This window comes from Beauveria bassiana, assembly GCF_000280675.1.
Source record: "Beauveria bassiana ARSEF 2860 unplaced genomic scaffold BBA_S00042, whole genome shotgun sequence".
Lineage (NCBI taxonomy): Eukaryota > Fungi > Ascomycota > Sordariomycetes > Hypocreales > Cordycipitaceae > Beauveria > Beauveria bassiana.
The window spans coordinates 156,238-181,153 of record NW_007930877.1 but is presented as its reverse complement, the minus strand read 5'-3'; the positions used below and the strand labels follow the sequence as shown (position 1 = coordinate 181,153).

The 24,916-nt window shown below is 46.3% G+C and overlaps 9 protein-coding genes across 9 annotated transcripts; 6 read left to right on the top strand and 3 right to left on the bottom strand.

Annotated features, from left to right (window-relative positions):
- Nucleotides 1-424: 424 nt before the first annotated feature.
- BBA_08952 (nuclear protein Qri2/Nse4) lies at nucleotides 425-1,820 on the top strand (the record flags this gene model as incomplete). Its single annotated transcript, XM_008604049.1, has 2 exons — nucleotides 425-1,574; nucleotides 1,630-1,820. The coding sequence occupies 2 exons, from the start codon at nucleotides 425-427 to the stop codon at nucleotides 1,818-1,820; spliced, it is 1,341 nt and encodes a 446-aa protein (XP_008602271.1).
- Nucleotides 1,821-4,375: 2,555 nt separating this feature from the next.
- On the top strand, nucleotides 4,376-4,987 carry BBA_08951 (uncharacterized protein; the record flags this gene model as incomplete). Its single annotated transcript, XM_008604048.1, has 1 exon — nucleotides 4,376-4,987. One exon carries the CDS (start codon nucleotides 4,376-4,378, stop codon nucleotides 4,985-4,987), a length of 612 nt encoding a protein of 203 aa, XP_008602270.1.
- An 865-nt stretch (nucleotides 4,988-5,852) lies between these two features.
- On the top strand, nucleotides 5,853-8,718 carry BBA_08950 (phosphatidylinositol 3; the record flags this gene model as incomplete). Its single annotated transcript, XM_008604047.1, has 4 exons — nucleotides 5,853-5,935; nucleotides 5,988-6,023; nucleotides 6,076-6,177; nucleotides 6,228-8,718. The coding sequence occupies 4 exons, from the start codon at nucleotides 5,853-5,855 to the stop codon at nucleotides 8,716-8,718; spliced, it is 2,712 nt and encodes a 903-aa protein (XP_008602269.1).
- Nucleotides 8,719-8,757: 39 nt separating this feature from the next.
- BBA_08949 (zinc-binding dehydrogenase) lies at nucleotides 8,758-10,070 on the bottom strand (the record flags this gene model as incomplete). Its single annotated transcript, XM_008604046.1, has 2 exons — nucleotides 8,758-9,826; nucleotides 9,886-10,070. The coding sequence occupies 2 exons, from the start codon at nucleotides 10,068-10,070 to the stop codon at nucleotides 8,758-8,760; spliced, it is 1,254 nt and encodes a 417-aa protein (XP_008602268.1).
- Nucleotides 10,071-11,113: 1,043 nt separating this feature from the next.
- BBA_08948 (uncharacterized protein) lies at nucleotides 11,114-11,758 on the top strand (the record flags this gene model as incomplete). Its single annotated transcript, XM_008604045.1, has 1 exon — nucleotides 11,114-11,758. One exon carries the CDS (start codon nucleotides 11,114-11,116, stop codon nucleotides 11,756-11,758), a length of 645 nt encoding a protein of 214 aa, XP_008602267.1.
- A 616-nt stretch (nucleotides 11,759-12,374) lies between these two features.
- Nucleotides 12,375-14,198, bottom strand: BBA_08947 (Bicarbonate transporter; the record flags this gene model as incomplete). The annotated part of the gene is made up of 3 exons (XM_008604044.1): nucleotides 12,375-13,616; nucleotides 13,672-13,765; nucleotides 13,819-14,198. 3 exons carry the CDS (start codon nucleotides 14,196-14,198, stop codon nucleotides 12,375-12,377), a joined length of 1,716 nt encoding a protein of 571 aa, XP_008602266.1.
- A 550-nt stretch (nucleotides 14,199-14,748) lies between these two features.
- Nucleotides 14,749-15,762, top strand: BBA_08946 (mitochondrial GTPase (YlqF), putative; the record flags this gene model as incomplete). Its single annotated transcript, XM_008604043.1, has 1 exon — nucleotides 14,749-15,762. One exon carries the CDS (start codon nucleotides 14,749-14,751, stop codon nucleotides 15,760-15,762), a length of 1,014 nt encoding a protein of 337 aa, XP_008602265.1.
- Nucleotides 15,763-16,102: 340 nt separating this feature from the next.
- BBA_08945 (PHD-finger domain-containing protein) lies at nucleotides 16,103-18,091 on the bottom strand (the record flags this gene model as incomplete). Its single annotated transcript, XM_008604042.1, has 5 exons — nucleotides 16,103-16,740; nucleotides 16,796-17,034; nucleotides 17,086-17,370; nucleotides 17,418-17,477; nucleotides 17,532-18,091. The coding sequence occupies 5 exons, from the start codon at nucleotides 18,089-18,091 to the stop codon at nucleotides 16,103-16,105; spliced, it is 1,782 nt and encodes a 593-aa protein (XP_008602264.1).
- Nucleotides 18,092-20,029: 1,938 nt separating this feature from the next.
- On the top strand, nucleotides 20,030-21,693 carry BBA_08944 (uncharacterized protein; the record flags this gene model as incomplete). Its single annotated transcript, XM_008604041.1, has 3 exons — nucleotides 20,030-20,756; nucleotides 20,842-21,024; nucleotides 21,077-21,693. The coding sequence occupies 3 exons, from the start codon at nucleotides 20,030-20,032 to the stop codon at nucleotides 21,691-21,693; spliced, it is 1,527 nt and encodes a 508-aa protein (XP_008602263.1).
- Nucleotides 21,694-24,916: the final 3,223 nt, after the last annotated feature.

The following is a 24,916-nucleotide window of genomic DNA, read 5'->3' as shown; positions in this document are numbered from 1 at the left end:
ACTTATCTACGCCGCTCGCTTATTAACTATGTTATACTAATTTAAAAGTACTATTATTATTATTATTATTTTATATTAACTAACCCTATTAATTAATTAAATTACTTTAATTAAACTCTTATAATTTATCTAGTACTTTTATTTTTATAAAAATAAAGTCGCCTACAGGATCACCAACAAGCGGGTTAGATAACCCTTGAAAGCTGACTTGTAAATGCCCATACTGACATTAATGCTTTGTCTTCTGCCAGTTGGCGTGACGGTACAGGAATCGTTACATGAACGGCATGATTACAGGGTAGCTTTGCAGTGACGCGTCGCTGTCGTCTCCACTAATTAAACTCAACCAACCCATTGACAAAGACGTAAGGGATATCGGCGCACCAGCACATCAAAACCATCAAAACCAAGTGTCGGCGGCAGAATGCAGGCGGACCTTCCAAACGAACGAGACACCGCCAGTTCACCACCCAGTGCTCAACAGGATCCACGTCGAACTGTACAATGCAGCGCAATTGGAAACAAGAGAAAGAGAAACCATGGAAATGCAGCCGTTGCCGCCAACGCGGCATCCCCTGCCTCAACACCGGAAAGTACGAAAAGCTATGACCACGACGGCGACGTGTACGACCCAGATCAACCACTGGCAGACCGTCGAAAGGTCCAGAGAAGCTTCAGAGAACTCCTCCGCGATGTGACAGAAAACTCAGAGGAATATCTCAGGTCTGGCTCACATGGGCTATATGACACCATAATCAAAGCAAATGAGCTTACGAAACAAGTTCGCCAAACCACAGAAGCTACGATAGACTCACGACTACTTGTCAGCACAACGGACCTCTCGTACCGGAAAACGCTGCGGCTCACACAGGGTAGCCTTTCCCGAGGCGTCGACGTGGACGAGTTTGTCTCCAAATGCATAACATTCATGCGCCAAGAACGTGAAATTTCGGATGCCAACGGGCAACAAGCAGAATACGACCAAGACGAAGGACAAGAAGGAGAGCGAAATTCGGCAACACAACAGCGACGCCAGAGAGAAATTGCCACTGGAATCGACGACACCGAAGATAGAGATGGTGACATGATGAACTGGGCCGAACTAGGCCGATTTGCATGCCTTCCGCACTCAAGAAGACCAGCACTGCCGGGGCTGCTTTTAGGTCCATTATCAGTGGAGAGGAAAATACGGAGAGTTGCTAAACGCAGCGCTCCGTTCAAACCAAATAACCTCGCCGAAACGAGGCCGGAAATCCTGAACATCGATGACCTGGCCAAGAAAGAAAACGACCTCACTGCCATATGCGGGAAGATTTTCCAGCAACTTCAGAACATGCAAGAACAGGTGCAAGAGGTGGTGGCCGAAGCCATACACGACGAGATGAGTGACGAGGAGAAAATCGACATCATGCACAAACACGGACTACGGCGAACCGGCGGTATAGATCTTTTGAGATTCGTGATCAACCCGAAGTCTTTTGGACAAACTGTCGAGAATATGTTCTACGTGAGTTTTCTAATCCGGGACGGAAGGATCGAAATCGAGTACGACGAATACGACCTGCCTGCACTAGGTAAGTCTGCCCCCCCTCTTACCTTCGAATGACGCAGCTCACAGGGAAAGTACAGCGCCTGTTGTCCGCGAGGAACATGAGGATGAATCGGTGCGCCAGAGTTCCGCAAAACACCAAGCCATATTATCCATCGATATGCAAGCCTGGCAAGATATCGTCGAAACTCTCCAAATTAAAGAGCCCATGATCGAGCATAGACAAGAAACTATCGATAGTGGTCCGGGGGCAAGAGGCTGGTATAGCTGAACGTCAGAAAGCACACACTTTGGGTCTGGCGAGTATGATGCCTGCCAGCCAGAAGGAAGGTGAATCAAGTCCCTTTCCTCTCTCATGCTGCTCATTCGGTGCCAGTTTGATCACTCACACAAAGGCCACACAAAGAACACGGTGGGCCATCTCACCGTCGGCATAGGTTGGTGCAAACGAGATTAAAGGCTATCTCTTAGCACAAAGCTTGCAGACGGAATAGAACAAAGGAGACCATGGAATGATAAGTCATCAAAAAGTCAAGATCTTGCAAGTAATTCCCGATCATACCTGTATTTTTTAGGTTAATACAATGCTACACCAGCCCGGATAAAAGCCGAAAAAAAAAGACGCCGCCGGCTGTGTAGATTGCCAGAATCAAAGCTTTACATTGACTTGAACTGAGTAGCACTGTGAACTATTAAACCTGAAATATACCGTCGCCCTGTGGCTGTAATTGCAGATCACATGGTTGGCATGCTTGACACGCACCGTTCAACGCACAGAACGAGGGGCAACGGATTCGAAGAGATAGCCGATCATATCGAATGGCCAAAAGATGAAGGCGCCCAGCATGCGCGTGCGAAACACTCCATAAACATGGCTTGTCTCGCCGAGCAAATCTCAGAGGCTTGGAAAGCCCGGGTGGAGGCTAGTGAACATATGATATCACCAGTGACAGAGAAGGGACTGCAAGTGGAAAAGATGACCAGGATGAGCTTAGGAAGGAGCGCAAATCCATGAAAAAGGAAGCGATTGAGATAGTACGGAGGGAACTCAGGCTTCGCATCCAAGAGCTTGATCTGGGATCTTGCCGAAGAAAGTGAGGCATTAAAGAGGAAAAGCGGAATTTCGAGAATTGGAAATTCTGACGGTTCGGCAATTTAGCCGCACGTTTACAGAACTGGAAAACAAGAACCTCGAGCTGCACACACAAAGCACTGTATGTAGCTAGCGGCCTGGAAGCACCAAATGCGACCGCAGCATTATCCCAAAGCCACGAGATTGTCACCTGGACAAAAAGAAATCGACCTGTGACGCCGATTGATGAGAAGATGCGGTAATTGTCATCATCGAAGCGGGTTACAAAGAGCGCCGCGAGAGAGGTATCCTTCCGGGCTTGTCGTCGGCAAGTCGTACGGATAATAACGGCACGGGTAGCTTCGATTTCGAGCAGGGCGTCCGTCAACGTGGGCAGCTGCGGAGCCATGGCGCAGAGCAGAGACCAAACCTTCGAAATACAGTGTTTCGCCAAGTTGACATGAATTCTATTGGCAAAGCGCAGGACAGGGACAGCATTTATGAGGCGTCCGAGCGAAGAGTTAACCATTCGTCTCCGGTTTTTCATAGGTACTCGGCTTCCAGCATGGGCAGTTTGCATTGTTCTTCTGGCTGTTGGTGTAATCTTTGGCTCGGAGCAAATGGACTTACGAGAGCCTACCTCCTCGCAAATTTTCCTACCGGCTGCATGGGATAAACACAAGTAGCATTGGAGGAACGAATTGAACAACTGCGAGAAAGCGCGAATCGGGCGAATCGGGCGAACTTTTGTGATTGGTAAGCCCCCAATTCTGTCGCCAAGAGGATGAGAAATACCCGTGAGCAGTGCAGTGAAACTTTGGACCAAAAATACATCTCTTCGGACTTTTTGGCACTCCGATGCCTGTTTGTTGCGCTGCCTGGTCGAAAAGCCTGTCGCCATCCGAGAGTCTATTAGTGACTGCAACCTCCGGTGAATAGAGTCACAGAGTGTTCGCCTTCCCTCGTGCTGAAGGCATTGAATCACGAAAAGAACTATGGAAGTAATAAACGTATGTAGAAGGGATCTACTCCTGTTAAGAAGAGAAACACTATACAGAGAAATTAGACATCTTCCTTTCATCACTTCAACTTGACTATCGGAGATTTGCAGAGCGGGCCCTAGTATTTAGAGGCTTGTCAATAGTTAGATTATGGGATCGTCGTATGTACCGAGGCGTACGGTGTACCAAACCCGCCCAAGCCGCCGAAACTGTCGATTTACACGATTTGGATCCTAAGCTCAATGCGAGTGGTCCGGGCCAAACCTAGTGAGTGATGCGCTGATGACACATGCCATCTTACAATAGTTGGCGCTAGGATAGGCTTCTGACGCAATGGACGCCGGACTGGATCCGCCAGGCTCTTTTATCATTCACTTATATATGCTGCTGGCCCGTACACCCTACCTTTGATGGCCATGTTACGGATCACCAATTGTCGCGTAATTCCTACACAGAAAAGTTCAGCATATCGTCGAAAATTTGTACGCATGATGTCGACGGATTGTATTCCTTCCAGACCATCGGATGTCATGGTTATCCGCAATGTCACTCCCAACATTGTGACATTCTCTGTCCCGTTCGCCAGATTCGGCAAGGCTAAAATAGGTGGCCGAGGGACCTTGGGTAGTAATGTGGACTGTGCAGACCAAGATTAGAAGCTAATCTGTAAATGCAGTGAAACTGACATCGGGCTCTTTAGCTGCGTTTTCTCCCGTCGCGCTGACGAACGCAGCCAAATGCAAAGTAACGGAAATGGGTGGCAAAGTCGGCTACTTGGTTGCATTGGATATTGAGCACCACATCTTCCTATCGGAATGGGCGAAAGAGTACCCTGAAGCGAAGATTGTCGGTCCCCACGGCCTGCCAGAGAAGCGAGCCCAGCAGAACGATCCAAAAATTGGCAAAGAAGAGTTTGCAGTTGTGTTTACGTCTGAGAAGAAACGTGAGATCAAGATCAGCAAAGAGTTCGATGTCGATTTCGACTACGAATATGTCGATGGCCATGCCAATCGCGAGCTAGTTTTCTGCTACAAGCCCGAAAAGGTATTAATTGAGGCTGACTTGCTGTTCAATCTACCTGCCACCGAACAGTACAGTAAAGTTCCGGAAGGGGAGCGCCAGGCGTCAGGTGTGGTGGACAGATTGTTTGCAAAACTTCAGAGTACCGAGGGTGAAGGTAAATGGATCAAAAGATTCAATTGGTATATACTTGCGAAGGATAGACCCAGCTACAACGACAGCTTAAAGGTCATTGCCGGCTGGGATTTCCATACTCTGATTCCATGCCACGGCGATGTCATTGAAGGCGATGCCAAGAAGGTTTTTGACAGAATCTTTGACTGGCACTTGGATAGCAAGAACTGAGCTCTTGAAGGCATTCGGAGTTTGGTGGTCAGTCCGTTTCATACTACGCATGAACTGGAATACTTAGCTTCCTTTCTTTTGTTGAGAGTTCTGTGTGCGAAGAGCATGTAAAGGCGCAGATTTCTATGCACCTCGTGGCAATGTGATTTTGCCACGAAATGAGCTACCATGTCAAAGAGTCAAGCAGAAATAGCAGAAACAGGCTGTGCGAGCAAAGAAATAAATCAATCACGTTTTCACATTTGGTCAACGTAACATTATCTCTCCTGTATTACACGTGCCACACACCCAGGTGTTGGATAGTGTTACGGCCACTATACACTCGCGGCTAAGCCTATATAATATATTAACTTTAATATTAAATAATTAATTCTAAGAAATAGCCTAAAAAATTAATAATCTTTACTAATAATAATAAAGTACTTTAATTCTATATTAATTTATAGTATAGGTTATAAATAGGTATTATATATAATATTGAAGCTAGATTAATTATCTATTAAAATTTTTTCTTAAAAAAAACTACTCTTTTTTTATATAAAATTGCGCATGCTAGAAGGCTTTACACTCATCCTGTTACTTAACGTAAAGTAGGCTTCGTCAAAGAAACAACTAACCTTTTGTGGGGTGCTGTCGGTAAATACCGTACCCACGTACCTGCCTAGTTATTTACCCACCCCGCTAACTGTTCCCTTCCAACACTCAGGACGAGCGGTTCATTGTGAAAGCAAACACTATCGACACCTCTGTAGTCTCTTCTCCGGCGCATACATTCACCGGCGTATATCTTTCTAACATGTGGCCATACATCCGATGAAAATGGCAGAGTATGGAAAGATGGAACCGTTCTCATTTGCTGGCTCAAATGACGTTGATCACCCCGTCAGCATCCGAATGCAAGTCTGACGATGCCGCAGCGTTGGAGAAACGCGAGACTAACACCTTGCAGTATGAACTTGGAAGGTGAAGTGGAATTGTTGAAGCAATCTACCTTGTTAAGCCGCTCTGATCTGCGCCATGTTGGATCAAATATGAGGTACGTGCCTTCCCGCGTGAGGTCTGCGCTCCATGCAACTAACATGGTATAGCGTCTATTCAGATCTCTTTGTCACATCTCAAGTTTGGGCTGGTTCCAAGGCTCTCACGGTTCCTGTGCAAACAGCATACAAGCCTTTCCGCGCGGAGCGACGGTATGACACTCGACCTCGCGCTCTCTCCAACTATACTGATCCTCATGTAGCTGGAATGAATGGCTGCAGCTACCCATATCTTATAGATCGCTCCCATCAGATTCATGTATTGCCATCACTATATGGGATCTCTCTCCCAATGGTGGAAAAGATTCGCAAGGGAACGCTATTCCCTTTGGTGGAACGACACTGCCCATGTTCGATGCTGAAAACCAAACCAGGAAAGGACGCCAAAAGTGCCTTGTACATAGGCATAAGATGGCAGATGGAACCGCGAGAACGGAAACACCAGCTATTCTTACATCTAGGAAAAAGGCGCTGACTGGAGAAGTTGGCATCCAGGCTGCTCGTGATGCAGAAGAATTGAAGCGAATGGAGAGCCTTTTTAAGAAGCATGAGATGGGAGATATTCCCAAAATTGACTGGCTCGACCAATTGGTGTTTCGGGACTTTGAGAACCGCGGTCTCAAAGCAGCGGAATCATCTTTGAAGATGCTGCAGCGGCGACGACGACTTGTTAGCCGCAAGAGTGAGTCCCCAGACGACGTAGCAGATCAGACAATCGACTACTCGAGCCCGCCAGCGTTCATTCTCAATGTGGAGCTCCCGAGATTTGATTTCCCAGTCGTGTTTGGCGACCACGAGTATCATGTTCTGCCGATATCTGCCCTGGCAACTGTGCACTTTCATCAGCCTGGACAACATCGGCAACAAGCTCCCGAGGTCCAATTTTTTCCTGGAATCAATGCTGTTGATGACAGTCTGTCGGCAATTGGTGCAAGAATAGCGAAGGTATATGATCCAGAAGTCGGCCAAAGAGACAATCCTGCAGAAACGAAGCACAGACGACTATTCAGAAGCTCTCATCGCCATGGAATATTGGACAAGGATCTGAAACCGAACGCAAAAGTCCGCGATGAGCTGAACACCATCATGAACTATTCACCAACCCACACATTGTCTCCAGAAGAGATGGATCTTGTCTGGAAATTCAGATATCATCTCACCAGGGACAAGAGAGCTCTTACCAAATTTGCCAAGTCCGTCAATTGGAACGATCAAAGTGAATCAAAGCAAGCTATTCAGGTCCTTGGAAGGTGGACCGAGATTGATGTTGATGACGCTCTCGAGTTGCTTGGGTCATCATTCAGCAGCCCCGGCGTGCGTTCATATGCTGTGGACCGTTTGCGTAAGGCCGACGACCATGAGCTGCTGTTATATTTGCTGCAACTTGTGCAAGCATTGAAGTATGAACATATCTCTACAGAGACTGTAGAGGGTGCGCTCGAGGACTCATCACTAGCTCGTTTCTTGATACAACGAGCGGCCTCAAATTTTCTTCTTGGCAACTACTTCTACTGGTATCTGATGGTAGAATGCGATGATAACAGCCCAGAGCAAGGCGCGCACAGCCGCGACATCTACAACAAAGTTGCATATGACTTCATGCGAAGTCTGACTAAGCAGCCAAATGGTGACGACGAGAGAAAGACACTACTACGACAAGCGGAGCTCGTTTCTGTGTTGTCAAAAATCGCTATCGACGTGAGAAAATCTGGTGAATCCATGTCTAAGAGAGCTGACAAGGTGAAAACCCTTTTCGCGGACCCGAGCAACGAGCTCATCGTCATCGATCCCCCGCTGCCATTACCTTTGGACCCTTCAATCAAGATAACCGGCATTCTACCTGATCAAGTCACGGTCTTCAAGTCGTCGCTAAGCCCCATCAAGTGCAGTTTCAAAACTATTGATGGTGAAAGCTATCCAATAATCTTCAAGGTTGGAGATGATCTTCGTCAAGATCAGCTTGTGATACAAATTATTACATTAATGGATCAGCTTCTTCAAAAAGAGAATTTGGACTTGAAACTTCTTCCATACAAGATCCTAGCCACAAGTACGGCTGCGGGAGCGTCGCAGTTCGTACAATCGCAGAGCTTATCTAGCATTGTTGGCAAGTACAAGAACAACCCAGCTCTGGCATACTTGAGATATCATAATCCAGACAACATGCAGCCTCTGGGAGTTCGACAAGAGGCACTTGACACATATATCCGTTCCTGTGCTGGATACTGTGTCATCACGTATATCCTCGGAGTAGGTGACCGTCATTTGGACAATCTGCTTTTGGCACCTGATGGCCACTTTTTCCATGCGGATTTTGGGTATATTCTCGGCCGCGATCCTAAGCCTTTTGCACCTCTGATGAAGTTATCGAAGGAGATGGTCGACTGCATGGGCGGAGTGCAATCGGAGTACTATAAACAATTCCGGCAGTACTGCTTCTTGGCTTATGCTGCCCTAAGGAAATCCTCCAACTTGATTCTAAACCTGTTTAGTCTGATGATAGATGCCAACATCCCTGATATTAGACTTGAGCCGGACAAGGCCGTGATAAAAGTTCGGGAACGCTTTCATCTAGAGCTGAACGAGGAGGAAGCAATGGTGTCTCTTGGTAGGGTCATTGATGATGCGTTGGCATCTTACGCTCCTGTAGTCATTGACAAGCTGCACGAGTGGGCTCAGGCATTGAGAAGTTGAGCTGCTACTATATTCTAATACACATTTGACAACGTGTGTTCATGTCTCGCCAAATAAAAAGACACCTTTCCCGGATCTGAACCCAGCAAGTCCGGACTGCACAGCGTCTTGAAGCTGCTTCTCCTCAGTGTCCCAGTTCCATGGGACCTCCTCGATGGGAACATCGGAAAATTTATCTTGGCGCATCATGTCAAGGATATCATCAACCATGTGCTTCTTACCCAGCACATCACGCTCATTCCAAGTGGAAAGCCAGAATCCGACAAAACGAATATCTTTGAAGATCAAGAGTCCAACGGGAAGAGTAATAGGCTGCCTGGACATGCCTCCATATGAGACCAAAGTACCGCCTTTACCTAAAGCCCTCGCAAGAGTCGTGGCCGACTTGCCTCCAACACAGTTGAGAGCAAGCCCGATGCTGTCGCGGCCGTTCCGCGTAATGTCCGCAAGCTGATCTTTCCATTCGCGTGATAAAAATTGAGATTCGGTAACAACGACATCAGCCCCCAATGCATGAAGATTGTGCTTGAGAGACTCAGTCGCCTCGGAGGAGTCTCGGTCGCGGACTACGTTGATGCTTCTCAGGCCCCAAAGTTTGCCAAACTGGATTGCAGCCCTCCCGACACCAGAATTAGCACCATTCTGGATGAACCATTGCCCACTGCCCACATCAAGAGGTTTCATTCCCAGTCCAGACTTGAACCCGGCACTGGGGCCATAGCAGCGAAGCATTTTGTAAGCAGAGCATGGATTGACGCTGACAGTTGCTACCTGGATCGGTGTCAAGCATTCCCGGTCAACCCTGAGAAGCTGTTTTGAGTCAAACACAGCATGTGTTCGCCACGTTCCTATTTGCGAGACAGCCGGAATGACCCAATCACCCTTTCGAAGCTCACTGAAAGCACCGCCAACGGACACGACTTCGAAGGCTCCTTCACTTCCTGGCGTGACTGATGGCTCGGCAGTACCAATTAGCGAAGTGAATGTGGGTTTTGAGCCGTATGTGCCCTGTATAGTATTTATGTCGGCTGGATTGATCGGCGCGGCGAGGGAACGGACAAGGACAGAAGATTGCGGGATTGAGGGGGATATTGAGTGAGTGTGAAGTCTGCCGAGAGTAATCAGTTAGCTAGAAGCTACATAAGGTTATATGCGGGCAATGGTCACTTGAGAACATCAGACGGCTCGCCATATTTAGTGAAGACGAGCGCTTTGGCTTGCGTGTAGCCGTAAGGACCGGATTTGCATCGTCTGGCGATGACGGGAAGTCGAGATGCATTGAAAGTCGCTGATAGCCGCAGTATCCGTGAGAGGAGTCCAGCTGCGAGCGGTCGAGTACTTGTGCATACCATAGCTAGCTGTAATCAGGTGATTGGCTTGTTCTTGTTTACATCGTAGCACGGCGCGGAGGAGCGCCGTCTCGGCCTCATTATTAATAATATGGAGATTAACCAGTTTTTAAGTCATCCATGACGTTGCGGGGCACCACAGCCAGGCCAGGTTTGGTTGAGGAAGAGTGGGCTTGCTTGAGGAGGGCTACAACGCCGCGTAGATCAAGTCCCCTGTTATTCTGCGATAGGTGTAGAATGATGGATGTATTGCGGTCTTGCTGTCAGGACAACCTCTGGAGCAGGCTGCTTAATGCTTCCGCGCCGACGACGAATTCATTTCGGTGCCAGGTGTGACCAGACAATCGGTCTATTTATGAGCTTGGACCGACCGACATCCGGAGGCTGACTGTCAGATGTCACTACCTTATCAGGCACAAATTTACAGTCTCCGAACACCTCATCTATTACCCACCCATCTGCATTGACACAGCAGGTTCCAAGCCTTCCCCACGGCAGGCAGACAAACAGGCAGACAACTCTTTTTTCGAACTCCACCTCTTCGAGCATGGCAAGCATGGTGCATGGGGAACCCAGGGTCTGCCAGCACACACTAGAGAATCATGGCAATTGAGGGCTGTTATCCCGGGCCATTTGCAGATGGAAAAGTACCTAACTATTTCTATCCGCTGCCGACTGGTTGACAGCGCGACAGCCTCTTTGAGGTCCACTACCTAACTAGGTATCTAGTTTGGGACCAGCGCCACCTAGTTCCTCATCCTTGCACAGGGCCAGCCACCTGGGAGCTCCAATTTTGCTTGACCCTGGGCGTTAACGACGCGACCTACCTCCTTTCCACACATTAATACCTGACAACCTGATTCCTTGCCGTGGGACTGGTAATTCTGACAACCCATCACTCGCACTGTTTATTGCGAAATACTATCTTCAGAGAAGCCGGGACACTGAGCTGTTAGGCTGCTGGCCCTCCTTCTGCTTTCCAAGGCCGTGGTGATCGGTCAAGCTTCTTTTCGCTGCATTTCTCTGCCACCTCAAGTTGTCTAAAGATGTCCACTCTGACAATGCCACCTCGTTCAAAGAATACTGTGGAAAAGCCACGCTTTGAACTGCCCGCACTGAATCTCAATTTTGGCAATATCACAGACGGTACCAACATACCACCACCGCTGCCGTCGCCAAAGACGCCAACGCCGCCGCGAACCCCCCCCGCGCTCGATGCCAAAGACGCTCAGGTTCATGGCACAGCCGGTGTCAACAAAGCCAATGGTATCCAATCTAGCACCTGCGATCCTGAAGAGTCTGGTCCGCTGAGCCCAGACCATTCCCTCCGACAGGGCGCGCTCCGGCGTATATTAAGCAAACGCACCTTGAATAACACAGCTGCAGAAAGCCAGATGCCGGACAGCCAAAGCGCGCCAGTGCTGGGCGGTCTCGACCGGCCGCAGAGCCGTGGTGGATTTAGTTTGCTGGCCGACCGAAAATTGAAGCGCAACAGCGGCTGGTTTAAGATGTTTCGAAACAGTGACCAACCGTCATCGTCGAGACGCTCAAGCTTTCTCTTTGGTGGAAGCTCAAACAATTTGCCCGTGACGAAGCATTCCGAGCCTCCAGCACCAATGATCCCCGAGCTACGAGAGCTGGAAAAGGACGACGGAAGTCTTGGCACTGACATTTTTCAAAACATAAAATAAGTCAGCGTCGCGGTACGAATATTCATGCGGGCATCCAACATACCTGTATGATGCAGCGCAAATATAATGCCGTTGCAGAGAAGCGGTTTCGCAGCAAATCTTCTTGGATATATCCAACTTTGCTTCAAGTGTCATTGCCGCAGCGTCCGATTACGATACCCCACTCGTTCGAAGTCTGTTTCTTTCGACATCTAAATCATATAATCTATTTGTCAATCTTTGCTCTTATTCTGTTTTGCCTTTTCGACTTCGGGCAAAATACCAGCCCTTGTCACATCAAGTATATTCTCTCCTTATCTAGTATTCATTTTTATACTAATGAAACTTCATCGATATCACAGTCCAATAGTACGATGTTTGGTTGAGCAGATTCTATACGGTATGCATAGTAGAATAGACCGATTGATTGCGAAGAATAGGGGTTGATTGCACGGCCTCACGCTAGCAGCAACTACTCATAGCAAGATGCGATCAAGTTACATCTATATAAATACAAATGTGAACTAGCGACTAAGTGCTGGTGCCCCGCCGCTCCTGCTCGCTCAGTGCCCACGAGTCTCATACAGTGTATCATAGTCATGAACAAGGATATGACACGTTCTGGGGCCCCGATTTCTCATGGATCGGCAACGGTTGCCTTTTCACTCAAGTCCTCTGGCTTGCCAGGGCGGCAAGCCCATCCGTCAACGGCGCGTAGAGTTTCTTGGGACCACACCTTATTCATAAGTGCAAGTCGCAATGGGACCAGTGCGATGATGATCAACGGAAAAGCTGGAGCTGCCACTGTTAACGTAACGCCGAAGATAATACCAGTTATGATGATTTGTGTGACAGTAAATGTATGCATTCCCAGCCAAGTTACGTTGAACGCCAGAGGTGGCAATTCACTCGACGGTGTCAAGAGCTTGGCGACTCTTTGAAGAATTGGGTTCACAGTGAGGCTTTGATAGCCCATAAACATGAAGAGACCAGCCAGGACAGATGTCGGTGTTAAACCGAGAACTTTCTGGAATGGTGGAGAAACAAATATCATAATGAAAGCTGCCTGTAAGAACGGAGAGAAACGCTGTTCGTATGTTCTGGCAACCTGAGGTGGCGTATTGTCTCCACGTAGCTCCATGTCAGCAGCGTCGGCTTCCACGTAGTGCATCAATGATTCCGAATGCAGTGGTGCCTGTGGAAGAAGTCCGTTGGCAGGTGGGATACCAAGAATTCCACAGAGCGTTGTTGTGATACCCAAAAGAACAATGTCCCAGGCAAAGCCACCAGGCTTGCGGATGCCGTACCGGTGAACAGTACAAATAATGCTGCTGATCTCGTGATCAAAATAAAACAACACCGTTATAATGGCCCCTGGTATAATAGAAAGAAAAATCCACTCTACAGGTAGTTTCCAGAATTTGACGAAGAACGTGTCGCGATTGGGGTCGGTTGGGCGGAAGCTTGTCTGGATTTCCAGACGTTCGTGATCCAGAGAGGCAAGTTCCCCAATGCGTGGAATGCCTATCCAGAGAATGATCGATATTGCTGCCGCATACTCGGATAGCCCTAGTCGAACGTAGCGATGAAATAGCGGTTGCCACGAGTTCGCCGTCGAGAAGAGGATAGCTAGAATGCATGTTCCGAACGCGCCGATCACTGCATAGAGAAAGGCTGCTAAAGACACATGCGAGTGTGTGCGTTTTAGCTCGAGAGCTGCTTTGTGGAAGTAGATGACACTGTTCAGCAGTGAGAATATGTCGGCAGTAAAATGTGTGACATATTGCATGGTCCAATCGTGAGCATTGAATAAGGCTAAGAGGAAGTGCATCCAGCCGGCATGGATGAGTGACCAAGCCATGACTGACAGAAAATCAACCTGTCTCGGGCATTAGAATATAGCTACAGGAACAGCCCTCAGCGATGTGACTTACGTGGAAGTGCTCATTGCATAGTTTGTAGATATTCTCTGCGAGAACAGAAAATGGTCCAGTTACGCCTAATATGCACAGTGGTTGCGCACTGAGTCTGTTTGAACAGTCGTGAGAATGTAATGGATGAGTAGAGTCGATCAAACGTACAATGCAAAGGCCAAGCCACACAAGCCAGTGCTGAATACCACCTCTATGGTTCCCCAGGAATTGCCAGTGAGGACGTACAGGTCACTAGCAAATGTGATGCCAGGTAGAAGGTTGGTGAAGAAAACATAGACGGCACTGGCGAGAACCTGCTGGTTAAAAATTGCCCAGTCCGACACGTACCTCCCCCTCAAGTTCCGAAAATCGACCTTCAGGAGGCGAAATGGACGCAGGCGACCGCCCTTAGCAAAATGCCGTGTCCACGATGTGACTCGAACCCCTTGTCCTTGCTCAGGTTCAAGAACACCTCCGTGACCAGACTCGTATTCGGCACCACTGACCTGTGCTGTGACAGGGGGCTTATAATCGCCTGGTCGTGCCATTCTTGAGACGAATGAAGTCCTGGCGAGAGCGCAAAGAGGGAGAGAGAAGGAGCTTGCCCAGCGAAGTTTGTACGGAGGTGAAGTGCGGCAGCTGCTTGCCAAGCATTCAGTGTCTCTAGCGACTAGCTATTAGGAATTGTAACGGCACGGCACATTGCAAACCAAGGCGGCCAGGAGAGTTAACGCATGTACCCAGCCGCAGCAACAAGCAGCTTTAGTGCTTGTCTTTGGAGTAGTTAAAAGACGCAAATCGACTAAACTTTACTAGCGCCGCAATGTTCTGCGGCCAGCGATTTTCTTCGAGCTGAAAGTAGTCCTGTGCCAAGAGATATAGTGACGTGGTGACTGTTTCTCACGATGAGTGGGCACCAATCTTATCGGCACGTGGCGTTCACGTCGGTGCCGTTGTCTCCCGAATCCCAGCTAATGACCCAAGCGCAGAACCTGGAAGCAGAAGCTGCAGCGCGACCTTCTTCAGAGTAATCAAACCCGACACCGACTTGGGATTGATACTGTCGAATACTCCCACATTTTCGCCACATTAGCCGCAATGGCACAATTCGTACCAAGATCCATCTTTCAAATTCCTGAAACCATACCAAAAACATACTTCTTGGGTCACCATCAGGCTGGTGCCTCCAAAATCAAGACAATTCTCCCAAATATCTCAATCGTACTGGAGTGCCGAGACTTCAGACTGCCACTATCTACCCAGAATCCGAGTCTCGAGAGGGCAATTGCAGGACGGCAACGCATCGTAGTCTACACCAAATCCGATCTGGGTACCGACAGTACTACTGCGCGGCATTCACTGAAGGAGATGTACGGAGACAGTGCGGTCTTCTGGGACAAGCAGAAGCCGGCCACTACTACAGCGTTATTGAAGAAACTGAAAGACTCAGCACGCGTCGTTGACTCTTTGGTTGGCCTGCGAGCCCTGGTTGTTGGGATGCCGAACGTGGGCAAGAGCACTTTACTAAACTCCCTACGCAATGCTGGATTATCAGGCAAGGTGGCAAAAGCCGCGAAGACTGGCGATCAGGCCGGTGTGACACGCAAGATCGGGACCGCAGTTCGTGTTGTCCCGTCGGAAGACAGAGGCGGTGTCGGCGGCGGTGTCTTCTTAATGGACTCTCCCGGAATCTTCCAGCCCTATGTCGAGGACGGGGAAACTATGATCAAAGTTGCACTGGCTCACGGCATTAAAAAAGGACTCATACATGATGAAATTTTAGCAGACTATCTTCTGTATTGCATGAACAGATGGGACCCCAAACTATACCAACGATATTGTGAGCCCACAAACGACGTTCACGAGTTCCTCGCCGCTGTCGCAAAGAAGGATGGGAAATTGAGACCGGGAGGTACCGCGAATATCACTGAAGCAGCCGCGAGAGTGCTTTCACAGTGGCGTCAAGGAAAGCTTGGGCGCTATGTCCTGGATGATCTCTCTGGGCGTGGCATTTTAACCCACCAAGCCAACATTGAACAGCCGCCCCAAAGCATAAGCCAGGCAAAGAAGCAGCAAAAGCTGGAAAGAAGGCAGACACGAGAGACGAACTAGTTCCTCGAAACCCAGACGCCTTTTGATGACACGATACCCAAGATTTCAAACTCAATCTTTTATAATATGTAAAATATACCTGTCTTTATTTCAGTCGTTGAAAACCCATTAATGATCGTCAGATGGCAGAGGAAATAGTAAGCAGGGCGAGGTCTAGGCTACCGCTTTTAACAGGAGGACACCTGCCATGACTGAGATTCAAAGAGACACATCCGAGCAGCCTCTCGCCATAACTCATCGCTACAAGCCAACTCAAGCACTCCAGACATATAGATAGACGCCATCGCAGATCAGATCGAAAAGATCAAGCAGGGAATAAAAGCCAGCCATGAACGGCGAACTACGTATAGTGATTTTGCCATTTGACCATGTCCCTTGTCAAAACATCCATCATTTCCACGCACGCCAAGTTCCGAAACTCCTTGTCAGTTATAGAGCCTTCCGCAGTATGATCCAAACCGCCGGAACCCTTGGCTTGATCTCCATTATCCATCGATACTTTCTGTGGACTAGCCTCCCCAGAACTTGAATTTGTTTGACAAGCTGCTTCTGCCGCGAGATCAACTTGTGTGCGAGAAATAAATTCCATAATCGCGGCAACCCTTCTTTTCATATCCACCATTGTGATTTTACTTGCAGCGCTGGGTTTAATTTTGGAGCTCTGCCGTGTGTCGCTCGAAGGAGACTTGGGATGTGACTCTTCTGCAGTCCTTTGAAAATCTCGAGATTCTGAGCGAGCAGGCGATTCTTCGACCTCTTCGCGGTCTTTGGTATACTGATTCTTGCCTCTGATTCGTTTCTGTTGGCTCTTTGCGGTTCGTTTATGTGAACTGCCGATCGTGGTACTGGTTGGTGGCGGTGTTCCAGGTGCATTGGTGGTAACAGTAGGGGTAGGTGCAGAGGCTGATGAAGCTTCACTAGCTTTGGGTGCCACCGGCTTAGTCGTAGCCAAATGTGTTTCTTCTGAAATGTCCGAATCTTGATGGCGAGTTAGCAATCTCACATGTCGGTCGGCGGCACAATAGTGCCTTACCTTCCGCACGGCGTCGCTCAGCGCGGTTTTTTCGTTTGTTCGCTGCTTCCTGCCTTTGGCGTTCTCGATCGTCTTTTTCTGACTTGACTTTAGTTCCTCTGTGCGAGCGATTCTTCTTCGCTCCATTTCTTGTGCTTGTATCATCGTCAGACTCGTCCCGACTGTGCTCTGCCACGGGTTCCGTCGCGGGGGATACAGATCGGGATGCGGTGCGCTGGCGTTTAACGCTTGCTTGATTCCTGCCAGCACAGTAAGCAATATGCCAAAGAAGCGTACAACGGTCATCTCACTCTTCGCTGTCACTCCGACCACGCTTCGCTCGGCGATTCCCTGGCTCGACATCTTGTGGAACATTCTCTCTGCTGGCCTCGATCGCGCGGAGAAGTAGCTCATCGTCATATGCTGCATCGCGGCTGTTCATCGTAGAACGTCTTTTCGAGGCTTGAAGAGCTTGTTCGGCGCGTGACGCTTTGCTAGAGAACTTAGGGGACTTCGCGCCATCTCTGATCACTGAAGTTGCGCGAGAGGCTGGTTGTGATTGCCGATGCAAAGGTAGGTATTTCGAATATCTTTGTCTATGGAAGCGTACATTAGCACAGTAACCTCACGCCATGAGGCTCACTCGCGCCTAACTCCCCGGATAGTTGTGGTCGAGGGTAGAGTACGAGGCCAGTAGGAGTGCCTGTATGAAGAAACGCAGTGTTGTGACTAGCTGATATATGGAATCACAACGTACCCGTTATTCGCAACAGCGATCTTATGAAGATCTTGTCGGCATTGCTCGCAGAAGTATTCATCAGGCGAACTCTCCGCACTAAATATCCCCACACACGCGCCATGCTGCCAAACTTTGCAAACGTCGCATTGAACAAAAAAGCCTGTAACGTCTTCTGCAGTAAGGTCTACTGATGCGAATAAATCTGCGTCAGGGCCGTCCACGGGCGGGCGCCCCGGGTAGTCCTCCGAGCCGCAGATGCATCGAACAGCCTCATCTTCTTCGTCTTGCATCTCATCACTTGCGTTGACCATTCCATCCATCATATCGCTCTGAAGTATCTTTTCTGGATCGTCGTCGAGTCCGCGTCGTCGACGACGAGGCATCAGACCCTCCTCGGAGTCTTCCAGTGGCTCAGAAGATAAGGAAGCGCTTGGAGTAGACTTGTCAGAAGAAGGACGATGGAGAGATCGCGTATTCCTCTCAGAGCGTCCGGATACGCCGGAGGATATGGATAATTGTTGTGATTGGGGGTAAGCAGCGCGAGCTCGAGAGGAACGTCTCGGGGACGGAGGTGCCATCGAGAAGGCAAAAACGATAGCGCGCGCTGGCACGTGGGTCGGGTATCTCGACTGCTGTATTAGTGGTTGTATGAATAGAGCGAGGTATCAATACAGCCGTCCACTTGTGAGGTCTTGGTGCGTTGATTGAGAGGGTGCTATTGTGTGCGACTCGCGGTTGCGCTGTGTTGTTCCAGTCGTGCGCGGGGCGGCTAAGGTTGATGGCCACACTGTTGTGACAATTAGGGAGAAAGAACTCCGCGACAGCTTTCAATTCGATATGGGCTTGCCACACAGCAATGAAACATTGCGACCGTCGTAAACAGTAGCGGCAGAATGGCTCACAGGTTGTAGGATCAAAATGTGGTGGAGGATGAAATTGGCTCCCAGATCGAGCCGCTAACTGGTATTACCTACCTACCTATGTACCTGGGTATTTAGCGTGTCGACTACCTACGCGGGAGGGGGGGGCTTCTAGACATACCCTCTATGCCTATACAGGGCTACTAGCCTAGCTTAGCTAATATTCTATCTATATAAGTTTAAAATCTAGGTTAATAACTAAAAGATATTAAGAAATAGATTATATTAAGATTAAAATCTTATAAGAGTGAATTCTTACTATTTTCCTTTTTTTTACTCTTCTATCTATACCTCCCTTTCTCTCCTCTTCCCCTTATTTCCCCTTAAAATACCTTTAATACTAATGACTAGTTAATATTAATAACTAATAAAGATTAGTAATTAATTAATATTATTATTAAGAACTAATATTAATATTGATTATATTATATATATAACTTTTAATATATATGTAAATAATTATATATATTCTGGGTTGCCAGTACATTTAGATCACTGTCTAACCTGATATTACATTTACGCCATCTGGCCGTACGGTACCTCTATAGAGATTATGACATGAGGAAATAAGACAAAATCAATATTGCGGTCTGTCAGAGGTAAAGTTGCACAGTTAATATTTGGTTTTCCTCCATATGTAACTGCATGGTGTTGAAGTTCACCAGTGTAGCTCGACTTGCACGCACTCACGCCTGGGATGTTTGTTGCTGAATCATTCCACTCGCACCGCGATATAGCTTCGGATAATTAACGAAGTAGCCAAAGGTTTCACATTTCGCAAGTCAACGAAAATTTTCATTTATATGTGCTATGTAGGGGCCTTGGAAAACGACGATCAACACTTTTCGATGCCAACGGGCTGCTTACCTAATTTCCAGTGTTTGCCCTGCCAGTACGCCTCCTTAGTCCTTATCCACAAGCTGTGGCAATGTGTGCCTAACGACTACATTCGAGAGAGCGCCGCCGGGAGAAGCTGCGAGGATCTGGCATTTCTTTTCGCACGAATTCCGCGACGAGGACGAGGACGACAATCCGGCAGCATCTGCTTTAGGACTGATTCTAGCAGCATATTCTAAAATCTGCAGCTGAAGATCAACCGCCATTGCCTCTACCAGCCGCTACACCATACCTAGTATTGAAGTTCGGCGCCTTTCTTGTTCCTCAAATAGGTAAAATTTCCGGCTTCCAATAGTCCACAGACCCAATTCAAGGCACAACATGCAGAAGACGCTTTCTGGGCTGGAGAAACGGGTCATACATCGAGTCAAGATCTAACGATTTACAGTGCAAGCTCTAGCGTATTGAGAACTATTGTTGCACGATCACCAAAGCTGCAATCTTTGACGCAGGCGAAATTGTATCATCTCGAAGAAACTACCGAGAGAGCTTCAGTGGGGTGCGACGCCTAATCGCCCAGCTTTGCTGCGGCGCTTGCGTCCAGGCACCAGGTAGGATTGCTGTCGAATATATACAATGTTTGAAAGGTAAGATGTCAGCGAAGGAAGTCAGCATTTTTTTTTTTCATTTTTGCGCATATTGGCAACTATTTCTGAGGCTAATTAGCATGTAACTGTAGCAGAGGCAATCTTGTGAAGCATGCCACCAGACAGAGTTCTGTCTCTCTTCCCGGAGAGGCACATCCGACCACTTCCTAAGCGAAAGCTCCGGGAGAAGCTATCGCCCGAGGTTATCCAAACGATTGAATACCCTTCTGTAACCGTCCACAGCATCCCTCTGTTTCATTATCCGACAATCGCCGCTAGAGGGCCGCCGCACGATTTGCTGAAAGCATTTGGGGAGCCAAAAAAGCCCCCAAGCGGATTAGTTGATAATTTGGAACTCGTTGGTTCCAACGGATGTGAACCCTTGGCTATCAGTTCTACTTCTGAAATACAGCTGCAACAATCTCCGCATGGAGCCACCAAATTCCACGGTCCACTCGGCCATAGAGCCTGTTCGGGCCAAGCTATTCCCGCTGTGTCGTCTACAAATGGCTACGAGTTGCTCGAGAATACGAACAATAAGAAGAAACGCAAGATTCCATCAGCTTCTGATGCCTCTCTGCGAGGATCTCTGTTTACCAGCAGCGGATCTGTCGAGATATTGGGGCTAGGGGGTAGAATAGATGACGGCAAACAGGCGACTGCACCTACATTTGCCGTGCCTGGATCATTGTCCATGCACAGTGATGGGATCTCTGGCCCCGGGCGCGGCAGACTAGGCCGCACCGTACATACGAGAAGTCCCTTAAGAACTCTCTCTGACGGGAATACTACGTGGCCGAGCAAACCATTGAAGACAGGGCTCCACCATTCAGTTAATGGTACGCAAGACTGAATGGACATCAAAGCTCTTTCGTGATCTAGGAGCCATAAATCCAAGAGCAGCAGCTGACATCCTTCGCGCAGGTCATAGAACAAGCGGCATTATTTCTACCGCTATCGCGGATGCAAAGCGAATAGCCCCTTTCGGCCAGGAGAATACGGGCAGTTTATTACAACATCATTTCGATGTAGGGAAAGCTACACCAATGGCTTCACAGTTCACCTTCACCTGCGGATCACAGGTGATGGGCAAGGCGTTGTGGCCTGGTATGCCTCTCCGGTAAACGACACTGGTAGCGTCAAGGCTTACTTTCGTTAGATACCTCACCGACGACGAGTGGCTCTGCAGAATGTGCACTGCCAAAGCAGTTGGATTTAGAGAGAAATAGGCCAGCAGATGCGGCTTTCAGCGACAAAGCCACTGGAGAAGAACGAAAGATCACCAATAATTACCGTCAGCTTGAAAAAGATCTCATGCTGGCCGCTCTCAATCGCCGACAAGCCGCTGTGGATGCTTACCATCACAATCCACCAAGGCTGGAAGATGTCTGGATTTGCGAGTTCTGCGAATACGAACGCATATTTGGGAGCCCTCCGAAGGCATTGATACGAGAATACGAGATGAAAGACCGCCGAGTTCGACAAGAGGAGGTAGATAGACGACGTCTATTGGAAAAAGCTAAAGCAAAGAGTCGAAAAGGCAGAAAAGGCAACAAAGCAACAAAGGGGACGCAGTCGGTAACTCAGAGCCCAGACCAAGTACCAGAGGACCGCGTTGTAGCAGTGACACCTTCAATGGGATGTGGTCACACCCTCTCCACACAGGCAGAGACTGGCTATGAGGAGAAGTTCGATGATCGTCGGTCCCGAGACCCTCCTGACATACTAGGATACCATGAGAAAAGCTCGATGTCAAAGATTGTTCCTATCGTCTGATCTCGAGAAAGCGGACCGTCTTGGTGTGAAGTATGGCTCGCACACAGATATCTGGGAGACAAATGCCCCGTCTGTCATAGACAGCGGAGAGCGACAGTGTACTGCAGGTTGCACTATTAGTTCGCTATTTGCGTCCGCTATTTGCGAAATAAACAGATAGAAATCCCTCAACATAGGATTCATCACTACCTAGTAACAATCGCTGACAAAACTGGTCTTTGCTGTATTTAGCGGATGGGCCTAGATTGGAGGTGCCTCGCTACGTGTTGACAGAACATGCTCTCAGCTGCTCCATGCCCTGAAAGCGTAATCGGTCGCCTTCGACATATATAACTGACCGACAGATAGGGCATGCTTATCCCTCATGACAATGAATATTGAGTGACCGGCGACAGGTTGGAGTGACGAGACCCAGCGGAGCCAGCAAGACGCGTATGTAGGCGTTTCAAGAGAACGCGGCAGGAAGCCGAGGCAGACAGTGCAATGATGGGCGATGAGCAGCCAGCTCGCAGTTTCAGCTAGTTACTGATAACTGAGAAGTCGGCTGAACCAGTTTGCCAGTCTAGCCTTGGGTAAAAGTGGGCGGCTTTCCTGCGTACTTCGTGGACGAGTCAAGTAAAAGTGGAGCGATAATAATGGAGGTGGTTAGCCTGGCTATGCCATCGTCGGGGGGGGGGGGGGGGGGGGACAAAAAAACTGGCTGGTTTTGAAAAGGCAGCTTACTTCTAAAATGCCAAACTCATAGTAAGAAGCCGCTTTGAAATGATTAAAAAAATTCTATAGGCTCTAGCTTAGGTAAATACAGTGCATCCAAGTAATTCCGCTGGTGACCTAAAACCCTACTAAAATGCCTTATTTTAAACTACTAATAGTATAAGATCTAGTACTTATTTTAATAATTATAATTAAATTCTTTAATAGTTAAAGTATATATAGCTATTTTTAGAAAATTTCCTTAAAGTTTTCATTAATTAGTATATTTAAATAAAAACTTAAGAAATAATTTTACTAGTAAAATCTACCTTTTTTATCTTCTCTAACTTTATTAAATAATAACTAACTTATTAAGATAAGTAAAAATATTAAGGATTTTTTACTTTATATTTTAACTACTTTTCTATTTTTAGATTTTTAATATATAATTAATATAGAAGTAGATTAATTAAATTTACCTTATTTAAGCTTTATAGCTTATCTAGTACTTCTATCTTTATATAGAAGGGGATATATTAATACCTTAGTTTAAAAAGTGGGTATTTTAGTGGGATTTAGGGTTATAAGTGGAATTACTTCTGACCTACTATATATACTCTATATTTTAAGAATTATTTATAAGCTTCTTCTAGTAGATAGCTACAGCTAAAAACACAGCATTAACGATAAGTAGGCAGCAGTTTTTTTTGGTCCCCCCTATACCTATCAACCTAGTAGGCTATATAGTAGATAGTAATAAGTATAAGCCCTCCTCTAGGTATCACAACTAAAGCTATACCTAAATAGAAGTAAAAAGATATTACTTTTAAGCTAGAGCTAAAACTCTAGCCTTATAAATACTATAATAGATTTATAATAGATTCTAGAAGATAACTATAACTATAACCCTAGTTAATATAAAGTAATATACTATAATTACCTTTCTAAAGCTAGTAGCTATTATAGAACTGCTACCTAGAAAGATAATTATACTTATTACTATCTACTATAGCTTCTAGCTAGGTACCTTACTAAATACTAAGGTAGATAGGTAGGTAGTTACTGGTTAATTAGATACCTACTTAGGTATCTCATTGCCTAGTAACCTAGCTATATACCTAGATCTAGAAGTAATAAAAAGATCGTAGATAAATAGGGAAAAGGGCAATTATTAAGGAGGACCAAATTTACAACGTAAGATTTAAATCTAACTACGTAACACTATACTATTTTAGACTTAGTATTATACTAGTAGCTAGCACTACATTAGTATAATACTAGGAATCTTTCTAACGAATTAGAGGCTAGAGTTATTAAGGCTACTATAATACCTATTATATACCTTTATTTCTTCTATTAATAATAGTAAATCGCTTCTATAGTATAGTAGTTCTATATTAGGGAGTTCTATATAGGTTAGTATATAGGTTATAGGTTTAAATCCTATTAGAGGTACTTTATTCTAATTTTTAGAAGCTAGGTAATAATAACTAATCTATAAAAGATATAAAATAAGGTAATTTTAAGTCTTATTAAATAAAAAAAGTTAAAAGATATATATTAACTATTATATTATTTTAATATTTTTAATATAATTAAAGATAAAGTTATTTATATATTAAAAATTATAATTATAAATAAATAATAATAATAAAACTTATTAACTATTTAAAAGTATATATAAATAATATAAATTTAAATATATTTATATAAAATAATTACTTAATAAATAATATAAAATATAACCTTTAATAATAAGTTAATATTTTATTTATAAAATATAATTAATTATTAATAAATATTAAAAATTAGAATATAATAATAAATAAAATATAAAGAAAGGTAGGTTTTTACTTAAATTAAGTCTATATCTAATATAGTAAAGTACTAGCCTAGTTATTTAGTTATAGTTTTTCTTATTATTATAAAATATAGAAGTACTAGATAAGCTATAAGAGCTTAACTAGAGTAATTTAATCAATAATAGTAAATCTTCTATTAACATTAACATTAACATAATAAGACAAATTACACGATAGCCTCACTTAGTGTAAGGCTCTCCGGCTTCCGGCAAAGGCAGCTAACGCGGCGGCGGCGGCTCAAGGCATTAATAGGCAGCCAGAGGCAGAGGTAGCAGCAGCAGCACGGCGGCAGCAGCAGTAGCATCACGGCTTAAGGCATTAATTAGCAGCCAGAGTCAGAGGCAGTAGCCTAAGAGGCACGCAAAAACATAATACAGGCTTATCCTAATCTATTTACAATCCCCTATAAAATTATATAGGGACCTTATATAGATATTCCTAATTAAGTATAGGCTACGTGATAAGATTTAAATCCTACGTTGTAAAATTTAGCCTTTATTATTAAGAACTTAGTATAACGATAGCTTATCCCTAATCCACAGTTAGTCTTTTTCTTAGGAAGTAAGTTAGGTTTAAATGCTATAAGGTAGTAATAAGTAGTATCTTTATATAAGGAATTATTAAGAGTAAAACTCTTAAAACTAATTACTTAGTATTACTTAGATTAA